At 26.1% G+C, this 12,752-nt stretch overlaps 1 protein-coding gene across 1 annotated transcript in view; it reads right to left on the bottom strand.

Annotated features, from left to right (window-relative positions):
• The window catches only part of LOC100210324 (uncharacterized), a 76,300-nt gene that overhangs the window by 39,386 nt on the left and 24,162 nt on the right, over positions 1 to 12,752 (bottom strand). The window contains exons 10-15 of the mRNA XM_065787737.1: positions 12,295 to 12,347; positions 12,153 to 12,216; positions 9,133 to 9,223; positions 5,863 to 5,942; positions 3,805 to 3,872; positions 372 to 482 (exon numbers count right to left, since the gene is read on the bottom strand). Of these exons, the coding sequence (XP_065643809.1) occupies positions 372 to 482; positions 3,805 to 3,872; positions 5,863 to 5,942; positions 9,133 to 9,223; positions 12,153 to 12,216; positions 12,295 to 12,347 (467 nt within the window). The remainder of the gene's footprint in view (positions 1 to 371; positions 483 to 3,804; positions 3,873 to 5,862; positions 5,943 to 9,132; positions 9,224 to 12,152; positions 12,217 to 12,294; positions 12,348 to 12,752) is intronic.

Genomic DNA, 12,752 nt, shown 5'->3' with positions numbered 1-12,752 from the left:
TGCTATTTTAAAGAAACAGAAAAATTTAGGCAAATATAGAGTTTAGTTTAAAATAATCAAAATTTAATTTAAATTATCATTAGAGATTTTATTTATATTTAAGAGGAATATAACTCCTTTATCTCTTTGCATATAAAACTAAATAAACAAAGCAAACAATATTTTTAAGATTTTTATGTAAAATCATTTGATTTAAATCATGCACAGTAATTTTTTTATTAAATAATGGTAATATGCCATAATTTAAATCTCAACATTTTTGATTAAAACTCAAGATATTTATGCTTTATATTATATTATTATATTTATGTTATATTTTATATTTATGCATAATTAATAACTATGTAACTACTAAACTAAGCAGAACATACCATAATTGTTTAAAAAATCTTTGGTGACTTCCCCAGTACAAAGTCCAGATTCTTGAGTTAAAAATACCTAAACGATCTAATGCGACAGCCAGACTTCTTTTTAATTCTTTCCTAGTAAGTAAAAAATTAAAAAGTAGAAACTAAAGGAAAATAAAACAATGCTAAATGAAAATAAAAAAAAAAAGAATTCATAAGAAAAACTAATAAATATAACAACAATTGATTAAGTTTTAACAAACAGTTTTAAAAATTTAAAAGATAAGTTGTTTTACACCATAATACCAACAAGGTTGAATTATCCAATCATTATTGTTCAATCATTTTGTAGTACACAGGGGCTATTCTAGAACATTTTGACAGTGTTGAGTGTTTTTGAGGAACATTTGGGTGACGCCTAAATTCTGTAATTAAAGACCTTTTTTTAACCAATTTTTACTCCTAATTTTTTTATGACACAGTGCAAGAATGGGGGGTACCACCTCAAAAATATTTTCCAAGAATAGCCCCTGATACAAGCACAAAATCTACATTTTAGAGTATAATATCTACTAGTTATGGTACAAAACTTGAATAATGTATAATAATAATGGTTAGGATAATGTGGGTCAAAATAAGACACTTAGGCACTAGTTTTAGTAACAACTTTTGAAAACTTTTGAACAAGTTTTGAAAAACCAATATTTTTAAAACCATTTAGCATCATACAATAACCCTTTTAAGTATGATATTGCAATGGTTCATTCTTCAGAGATCATTTTTATACTAATTTTTTTCATTTAACCCAACTATGCAGGCTGAAATAAAACTTCTATAGATAATTATAAATAATTGCTGACAACTACATGTTAATCAAAAAAATATTATTCAATATCATACCACCACTATGAAAAATAACCACCACTATGCAATATAACCACCACTATGAAAAATAACCACCACTATGCAATATAACAACCACTATGAAATATAACCACCACTATGAAATTATTGTAAGCAATGGTGAGCAAAGTAAATTTATAAATAATAAAAATAAAGGTTAAAATGAAAATTACAAATAAAAATTATAACAACTATTGATAAGAGTTTTAAAAATATTTCTAATAAATCTGCTACATTATTTTTATTATTTGTTTTTTATTTATTCATTTTAATAATTTTATTATTCTCATTGTTTGTTTTTAATTAAAAAAATAATAATAACCATAAAATATTTTTTAAGTTTAATGGAATTGAAGCTTAGTTAATGCTTCAATTCCATTTTTTCATCAAATTTAATAAATATATTTTGCATCCACTTTGCCAGAAACTTAAATACTGGCTTGATTACATGCAAACTAAACGGCCAGCATACTACAAAACTTAAAAAAATATTTTAAATAAATTTTTAGTATGTATTACAACTGTTTTTGCTAATGATTTAATTCAGTTTTTTAATGTTATATAATCAACTTATATGCTGATTTATTTTATGTTATAAAGAGAATTTCATAATAGAATTACAAAAGAATGTTAATGATAGCTGGTAAGTTAATGTAATAGAAAATAATAGAAAGATCTCACTTTCTTAGTGAAATTGAAGAAAAAACTGATACCATTGCATTTTTTCTACCATAAAATGCCATATAATATACCATATCAGTAAATCGTAAAATTAACACGCATCAAAAATTTTAAATGTCTGTTAATTTTAAAAAAGAATTAAAAAAATAAAAATAAAAAGCCTTATAAATAAATGATGTTATAACAGGTGTTCCCTCAAAAATGGAACTACAATAAAACAATTAAAAAAAGTATATACTTTTGAAAAATATCAAATTAAGATTATTTTGCTGGACTAATGTACATTTAATATTATTAATCAATTCTTTTCTAGTAATTCTTTAAAACAAACAGCATTTAATCTTCTTTCAGTTGAGCTTGCAAACTTCTCTTCTACCTTTAAGGCATTTTTTTTTAAACAATACTTGAATTTTCCAATTAGTTTTTGAACATTTTTGGCTTCCCGCTTTCCCTTGTAGACTAAACCTTTCAAATAACTGCAAAAGTCTTCGATTGGTCTTATCTCAGGGCAGTTGGCAGGATTATCTTTCTTAAGAACATAATTGACTCACTGTCAAGCAAAGCAATGACATTCTTGGCATAATGAGCCAAAGCTAAAGTCATGCCAAAAAATCTATTTGTCATCAGGATATTGTTCACGTATGAATGGAATCAACATATTTTCAATGCAATCTTTTTTGTGCAAATTTTTATTAATAGAATAGCCAGATTGCTTGATTACTGGTCTAGTCATACCTGTGGGACTAATTGCAAGCCATACCAATACTTTGCTTTCCAACTTAGCTTTTCTTTTGTACTTGAGGTCTAGAGAAGCATTCTTGGGTCACTGGAGTAATACCCATCATTCCCAACAACTGTGTAAAACAAGATTTGTCATCCAAAATAAAATTCACCATTTAAAGGTATAAACGGAATCAAAATATTTTCAATGCAATCTGTTTTGTATGTATTATTGTTAACAAAATAGCCAGATTGCTTGATTACTGGTCTAGTAATACCTGTGGGACTAATTGCAAGCCATACCAATATTTTGCTTTCCAACTTAGCTTTTCTTTTGTACTTGAGGTCGGGAGAAGCATTCTTGGAGTCACTGTAGTAATACCCATCATTCCCAACAACTGTGTAAAACAAGATTTGTCATCCAAAATAAAATTTTTGTTAAAAAACTATTTATACAAGCCTCCGCATTTAGGGCAAGCGACAACTCTTTGGTGCTCAGACTGTTTTGCTATTGATTCCCAGTAATGATACTTGATGTTTGTCTTCGTTTTTAACAATTTTTAAGTGTGTGTGATCGGAATTTTAATTTCTTTTGGCTCCTTTTCTAATGGTAGCTTTGGGATTATTGTCAAAATAAGCAGCAAGCTGGTTGACTTTACCTTTTGTGCCATTTTTTTTCAAAGTTTATTTATTTTCTGCACTTTCAAATCTTTTAATTATATTATTTTTAATTATATTAAATATACAATGTACAGTTAATTTTGAAACATTTTTCCTTGTGTAATGTTATTTTTGTAGAACTTGTACAAGCACTTTCTTACATTATATTATTAAAAATTACACTATTTTTTTACTTGTTTACATTACATTATTTTCTTACATTATTATTTTATTTTTTTTTTTGAGCTCATTTTTATAAATAAAGAAAAATTATTTATTTATAATTTTTTTTTGTACATATTGTCTAGTTTACATAAACATTAACTCATATGTTATTATTTTAACATTAACACATAAGCTATTGTATTTTGTTGAGTTATATTTTTAAGGGAACACCTGTTAGATAAATAAGTAAATAAGTAAATAAAAATAAAATCTTTTTGTGCAGGTTTAGAAACCTGGGAATGTCAAAAAAAATATTAAAAAATCCTACCAAACAACTACGGCTTCATTGTAAATTTTAATTTGTTCTTTTGTCAAATCAAATTCAACTGTTTGAAACTAAAAGAAAAAATATAGTAATGGTACATCACAAATTAAATTATTAGGTTGCAAATCACAACCTAATTTATTACAAATACATTTTAATTTATTTTAAACATATTTAACTTATTTTAGTGTGTTTTAGAGATCACAAATAATTTTAGACTGTTCTGTAATAGTAGTTATTTTTTATTATTATTTTTATTATTTTTTAGGAACCATTAAATTCCAAAACAAAACTTATTAATACCAAAAACTGATAAAATATGAATCATGCTAACTGATAAGAAAATATAATAAAAATAAAACATTAAAAATTGTACTTTATTGCATTTATAAAAGTTGTTATATGTTACTTGTATAGGTTATTTGTATATTTGTATATGTTAATTGTATACTTTAGTTGGTTTGATCCCATAATATATTTCTAAATTTATGAGGAAGTTTTCAACAGCCGACATTCAATTGTTTCAAAATCTTTTTTTTAAATACCCTTTATTTTATAATTTGAAATTTGATTTAAATTAAAATTTTTTGCCGACCTTAAACACTTTAAGGTCAACAGTTAGGTCCCTTGACCTAACTGTTGACCTTAAAGTGTTGACCCTTATTTAAAAGGATGATATATATATATTTTATATATATATATATATATATATATATATATATATATATATATATATATATATATATATATATATATATATATATATATATATATATATATATATATATAAATATATATATATATATATATATATATATATATATATATATATATATATATATATATATATTAGGGTGTCCCTAAAAACAATTTTTTTGAAAAAAATCTGCTCCCACCCTTTAAATGTGTTCTATATAATACAAAAACACTAGGTTTAAAATTTTGTTGAATAAAAAATATTTTTAGAGGTCCCCCAAAACCCTTTAATATTTAACGGGTCCCTAATATTTAAAAAAAAAAAGTTTCTCGAAAATAGGTCAACCTGGTACTCAAATGAAGCGAAATTATATAAAAATTTCAAAAATAACATTCATTTTGAAATAATATAGTTATTTTAGGTTTTACTACGTAAAAATCTTGTTTTTTAGCAAAAAATGAAATAAGTGAATTTTTCATGATAATTGTGATAAATAAGTTTAAACTTCAAATTTATTTTTCAAAATGAATATTATTTTTGAAATTTTTATATAATTGCGCTTCATTTGAGTACCAGGTTGACCTATTTTTGAGAAACTTTTTTTTTGAAAATATTAGGGACCCGTTAAATATTAAAGGGTCTTGGGGGACCTCTATAAATATGTTTTTTTCAAAAAAAATTTAAACCTAGTGTTTTCGTATTATATAGAACACATTTAAGGGGTGGGAGCAGATTTTTTTCAAAAAAGTTGTTTTTAGGGCCACCCTAATATATATATATATATATATATATGTATGTATGTATGTATGTATGTATGTATGTATGTATGTATGTATATATATATATATATATATATATATATTTTCCTAAATTTTTACCATAAAATGTAAACTTTATGTTTTAAAAAAAAAATTAATTTAGAAGACTGGAAAAAGTTTAAAAGTTATTGAATGACAGATTGCCTGCCTGAACCAAAACCCTTGGATAAATGCTGGTACGTCAACTTCGTTGATGTACCAGCACTCCTCGCATGTTCTATCTATTTGTCAGCCAATGTAGCAGCACTCCTTGTATGTTCTACCTATTTGTCAGTTGCTTGTGTAAACAGTAAAAAAATAAAAATAAAAACATTCGCTTTTATTTTTATTTCTATAGTTTATTTTTTTTAATGAAAAAAATAAAAAACATTTCAGTCTATTAAGTTACGTTTTCCTGGTTTTTTTAAAAATTATAAAATTTTATTAGTTTCCTCAATTAAATTTATTGATTTTTACATAAACTGTACTTGATTTTTTCACTTTTAAACAAAGAGTCGTTAAGAGTCGTTTCTTACCACAAACAGTAAATTTAGGAGTTAAATCTACCTCTGCATCATGATAAGATAAACCACGAGAAAGATACATTCCAGCTGCCTTCATTTCCATTGACAACATTTCTAAAGCTCCTAAAAAAATTAAAATTAAAAAAAATTAAAATAGTTGCAGAATTAATGAGTACTAGCTGAGATTGGGCCTGTAAAAATACGGGTCTTTGTAAGTCTAATCTAAACCGAACTTTTCTATACTTTTTCCTTATATATCCTAGCTTTCAGGATTCGTTAAATACGGGTCTTTACCAAACCTACCATTTCTATACATATCTATTCCACACTGATTATTTATATACCTATTCCTTATTTACTTAAATATTTTTTAGTAAAACAATTTATTCTGAAAAAAACATTCAAGAGCAAAAAACCTAACATGTGCACCTTTTCTGCATACGTAGAGCTTATAAGAGACTTATAATTAGGTTTTTTTTTCTGCTAAATGCATTTCATTGATAGCTCAGTGGTTAAGTGCGCTGCTATCAATTTATTTTGAGGGATTTAAGACCTCCCCTCAGCGTAATAAATTTTGAAATTTTTTCAATCAAAAAAAATAATAATATAGCAAAAAAAGATTTCTAAAATTTAAAATAAAATTTCAAAGTTTTCTCATTTTATAGATATATTATGCGCGATTATTCCATATAACGCCTGCAAACTCAACATATTCTAAAGACGTTTACACTTACAGATGTTTGTACGTAATGCTATACAAATGAAACTAAGAAGATCTTAGACCACTAAAACATAGTCACCACTAAAAAAAAGCTCATTCTTATAATTATGATTAAAAACTAAAGAATAATATTAAACGTTAATCTAAAAGTTGAGCCAAAAAAATTTTCTTTTGTATATATCTTGAAAAACATTTTTTGATTAATTTTAATTATGTTGCATACAATTGCATAAAAATATATAAAACTGGTACAGATATATCATTTCACGGATAAGAGTTTGTATTTATTACAATAGTAATAAATAATTAGTTTTTGTCAGTATTAGAATATATCCCATAAATCTTATATATTCCATATATCCATATATCTTTAATAGAAGGAATTTTTTAAAAAAATTTAAATAAAATCTTATTTCTAGCTTGTTTTTCTAGTTTTTGGCCACAAAGTCACACCACATACGTAAAAAAATTGTGGCTTCAACGATTTACGAAAAAGCCTTGTCTATCATTTTAAATAGTCTAAGAAGCAGATGACCTAATTTTAGCATTCAGAAATTATCAAGAGAGGAGCAAATCTAAAATTAAAGTTTCAAATTTTCCACTTGGATGAGACAATATGTTTCGTGTTTTTTCAATCTTGTCAATTTTTTTAAATATAATAACATATATCCAAAAAATCAAAACAAAACAGCTTGAACAAAAAAGACTTGTAATTATTAGAAAAGTTGACTTATATTACTTACGATCCTGAATAAAACGTTATATAAGTGGATTTTTTACATTTTATAAACAATATACATAAACAAATAATATATTTGTTTATATATATTGTTTTTATAGGGATGTTTAAGTGCCAAACCTGACTATACAACAAAGTTTAAAAAAAATTAGTTTTATATTAAAAAACGGTTTATATGTTTCTTTGCAAACGCCAATATACTATATTTAAAATTTTTAAGTGCACTGAACTGCAATTACTTTTAATTTTTTCGGTTTAGTGGCTTTTGTTAAGAGTTTTTAAATTTTGCATCTAATTATCTCATTTTAACATTTTTGTTGTATTATCCATACTGCAGCCCTTTTTTAAAACGTCTTAAGGTAAAAAAAATCAATTTTGACTTTTTTACAAAATAAGCTAGTTTAGATGTCTACAAATGTTATTGAATACATATTTTCAAAGAGTTCTGAAAAAATTCATAAAAATTATTTGTTTCAAAAAACATTTCTCCTAAAAAAAGAGTTTCTTCTAATAATTTTTTTTTTTAATTGTGTTTTTCTCAAAATAAGCATATTAAGGCGTTTTGAAAAACGGCTGCAGTATATATTTATAGTAAAAAAATAAATGTAGCAAAAAAACTTTTAATTGTCAAAAGAAAGTTTTAAAGTTTTTTCTAGCTATGGGCTTTTTTTTTTTTTGCCTTCACAGCCACACCTTCTGGAGTAGCAGGACTGCCTCATTTAGTTTTTTTTTATTAAGTTTTAGACAATTTTTTTTTCAGACCAACCACAGCTTATTAGGACTAATTTCCTGAGCGCATTAATAAAATAAGTATCTCAATCATGACACATACGCAACAAATTTTTTCTCCCAATGTTTTGATGTTTTTAGAAATTTTAGCTTTTTTAAAAACCTTTTTGTTTGTTAAATTGTATAGTTTTGTTACATATGTTTGTATATAATCTCTATAAAACTTCAAAAGTATTTTATATTTTAAAATAATCGAAAAAAATTAAAAAAAAAAAAGTCGCTAATGTAAAACTCAAACCACGACTTATGTGTTCAGAAGCTCGGCGCGCTATCCACTCGGCCATGCTGACACGTTGATAGTTGAAAATCTTTAAAACTATATGATTTTTTTAACTGAAATAAATGCTATAGATCAAAATTAAGGAGAGCTTGATGCAATGCAATTTTCAAGTGAAAGTCAAACTGTAAAACTTGATAAATGTTTCAGTATGTTTTAACATTACTTAATTTGAAGTTTGCGTATGTTAGACAATTTCATACACTTTCGCTCACTATTGCTGACATCAAAATATACTGCGACACTTTCTTGCCACTACCTCAGTGCAATGGCTGCCAATGGTTCCATGTCAAACACTCTCGAATGGACACTAACACTACTACTAACACTATTAAGTTCGGCAATAATATATAGGGATAAACATTAAATGGTTATAAAAACTTATACTTAGTAAAATTATTATTGTATAATAATAATAAATATAATAATATAACAATAATATTAATAATAACCTTTATTCATTTGGTCTTTAAATATAAAAAAAAACGATAGACACAATTGAGTGCATATACATCAACTGGCATGAATACGAAGAATGTGCAGACAATGCAGGGAGTACATACATTGACTGAGGGTCTGGTTTAGGATTGTTAAATCTAATAAAAACCCTCAGCAAATCTATGCACACTGCCTGCAAGTTCAACCTATTTAACTCAGTTAATGTATGTTTACTCCTTGCATGCTCTTCCTATTTAATTCAGTTGATATATGTATACTTTGTTGTATGCTCTCCCTATTCAAGCCAGTTAATGTATGTACAAAAAAGTTGAAATGAGCAACTTGGTACCTAAACCTCTTGTAGTTAAAGAGTGATGAAAACTTTCAAAATCATAAAAAGCCGTGCCAGATCCCCAAAATCCTAGTCTCTCCATAAATGCCTAATAAATTAAAAAACATTTGAGTTAAAAGATTTAAAAATTTAAAACAAAATTAAAACAAAAAAAGTCAAAAAAATAAAAATGGAATAAGCAAATAAAGTAAAAACAACACTTTCTGCTTTGTAAATAGAAAACTTTATAAAAAAAAATTTATAAAAAAAATAATTTTCAAAACATCTTAAGGGGGTGCAATTGCCTTTTCCTCCCATAAGAATAAGAAATCCACTTATTATTAAAATGAATAAAAATCAATAATAAAACAATATGAAATAATAATCATAGTAATATATAATGATAGTTGTAAATAATAATAAAATGAAAATAATAATAGTATAATAATAATAATAGAAAAGAATCAGACTAGAGACTCTTATTAGATGTTCATTGAAATTAATAACTTTTTCTGCTAAACCCAAAACCATTCAGTTATAACTATTAACAAATCAACAGTAGAATAAGGAGATAGAAAGCAATATTCATTGTCAAAAGTAAGCAGTTGGATTCATAGTAAAATATTAAGAAACTGTTAACTAAAGACTCAAAGTCTTTAGTTAACAATTTAAAGAAAAAACTTATTTTTTCCTCTTTATATAATGAAATGATGTTGATAATTAAATAACTATTAAAATTAGCTATAACTGATAATTATACAACTAGTAATAATTATATTTTAATTATGACAAAAATGAAACTGTATAATAATAAATATAATTAGTGATATTTACTGATGATTCTTTTTTCATTCAAAAAATAAAAAGCAACTTTGAATAATGTTAACAACTTTTAGTTTATGCAAAAAATATAAATATAACAAGGAAGATTTAAATTTTTTTATCAGGTGCCTATGGGTTTCTTTGCTATATTTATTTGCTTTTTTTTTATGTGTTTATGTGTTTGTTATTTATTGCATTTGGTGCATATAACTTTTTACTAAATTCATTTTTTTAAATTTCACAAAAAAATCACATCAAAAAATGCTGTATTTGTAATAGTATTTGTAATAAATGCTGTCATTAGGATAGTGGTGCAATGGTAGAGCACTTGCCTTATAAGCAAGAGGTTCCAAGTTTGATCCCCACCATGTCCCTGATAGTATCGCGCTCAACTTGTTTCTCTGCGCAGCAGCCTTGTTCATCAAAGTTCGTGATTCAAAGTTTCAGAGTTGAGAGAGGGTTGTAACCAAATTATAGAGCCTCCTCAACTGTAACAACCTTCTTGGCCTTGGAGAGGTAAATAAACATTAAAAAAAAATACACATCAGAGTTGCTGTGGGCAACTACTATTTAAGTAGTCAAAACAGTTAAAGAACAAAAAAACTCAAAAAGAGAACAGTTGATAGAAAATTCTAAATGCGATTATTTGAATCAAGAAAAATATAAATATAAAAGACAATTCTGAAGCACTAAGTCAGAGAAAAATACTAATGCAAGATTGAAATTTGGTAGGTTGAGCATGTGTCCAGAAAAGAGAAAGAGTTACAACCTTACAATAATGTGATTAAGATTAGATACTAGACCAAGCCAATTTACATTTACAATGTATTATAACACCTTGTCTTAAAAAGAAAAGGACATTAATAGATAAGTCCAAATATCAATGTTATTGCAATAATAATTGCCCATAACTTAATTACCCATAACTTAGTTACACATAGTTACCTGTACTTAGTTTCATTTGAGTTAAATTTAACCAGCCATTGCAAACCCTAAATTGTCACACAGGGGAGAGACATTCAAGGATGGGTTGCAGTTCTGAGCAATCAAAAAGTTAATATTTTTTAGCACTGGAATATAAGATTGTCAGGAAAATTATTAATCTAGATGGAAAAATATAGATCAACAACAAAATCTTGTGGTCATTTACTGAAAATGAAAAAAGGATCATTCATCAAAGATAGCTTGCAATTGATTGCAAGATTGCTGCAATTAAAAAGAAAGTGTCAAACCAACCTATTTTTTAAAGATCCACAAAATATTCACATAAAGATTTAAGAAGAACCACAGTTGGATCTTTTCAAGATTCAGTTACACACTTGCTAAAGTTTTAAAAAGAGCTCTACAGAACACTTTTGAAAACAGAAATGTGATCACATACCATAAAAGAGTTTTAGTGAAAAATAACTTTAGTAACAGAAAGCAGAGTAATTTAAATGTCCAATAATAGATTAACTTGTTTGTCTAAAATGTCAGAAAGAATGCAGTCATGAGATTCAAGAATTAAATTTAAAAGAATGCAGTCATGAGATTCAAGAATTAAATTAAAAAAAAAAAAAAAAAGTTGCTTAATTACTAATGCTTTTTGTATCTGCAGCAACATTACTAATATTAACCCTTTCTCTGCAAAAGTAACCATCTTTGCCAGAGTTTATATAACAGTGTTTTAAAGCTTAGAAATGATATGGGAAAAACTAATTAAATCCTACTTACCTGTAATGGCTTAATTAGAAAGTAAATTTACAATACAAAATAATACGCAATGAATTGCTAAAGCTGCATAAATTGAAATGCATAAATTAAAAAAAGGATTATAATAAAAAAATTTGATGATGATGATGGCGATGATGATGATAATGCTGATGATGATGATTATGATGATGATGATGATGATGGTGACGATGATGGTGACGATGATGCTGATGATGATGATGATGATGATGATGATGATGATGATGATGATGATGATGATGATGATGATGATGATGATGATGATGATGATAATGATGATAATGATGATGATGGAGCCCACTTTGTGTTTTTAATGTAAGATAACCTTTGTGCTAACTTTTTAACATGATAGTTCCAGATAAAGCTTTATACCCAAAGTTTAATCAATATGAAATTCTTATCACAGCATAGTTAAATTACAAGATTAAAAACATGTAAATGTACTTTTAAAAATTTTAGAAAAAAAAATACAAAGTATTTCAAACCATATTTTTGAGATCTGTAACACCAGTCGCACTACAATAAATAACTCTCGCTTTTGGCAGCAACCTATAAACAAATTGAGTTTTATATCATTGCTTTTACATAATTATTTCATCGTTTCTATTTTTTTTTAAACAAACTTACCTTTGGATAGTTAAGACCGCAACAGCAACTTTGCTGCTTGAACTTTCTTTACCCTGCAAGATAAAAATTCAAATACATTAATTTCTTTTGGAAGGCAGTATAAACACTATATTATATTGTAGATTACAGTCAAAACAAATTGTCAAGGATGACATCATACTAGAATAGCCATAGGTAGGAGCTTCATTACAATTTCTTATAATTAGGATCACCCTGCTACTAATAAAATATAATTCAGTGAAACCAGTCTAAAATCATGCTGTTTTGTAAAATTTCCTTTCTTTAAGCAAAAAAGTTAACTGGCTTAAAACACCCTCCCCCTGCCTTGCAGTGGGATAATGACTAGAGATGGCATCTCAATAAAAATACTTGGTTACTGCATCATGTAAACTGCATCTTGCTACTGTTTTGTAGAAGACCTGCTAGGCAAAACCTTTAGGAGAAAGCAAAATGTTTCT

The sequence above is a fragment of the Hydra vulgaris genome, chromosome 01 (assembly GCF_038396675.1).
Source record: "Hydra vulgaris chromosome 01, alternate assembly HydraT2T_AEP".
NCBI classification, from domain to species: Eukaryota; Metazoa; Cnidaria; class Hydrozoa; order Anthoathecata; family Hydridae; genus Hydra; species Hydra vulgaris.
This window is presented reverse-complemented; position numbering and strand designations above follow the sequence as displayed.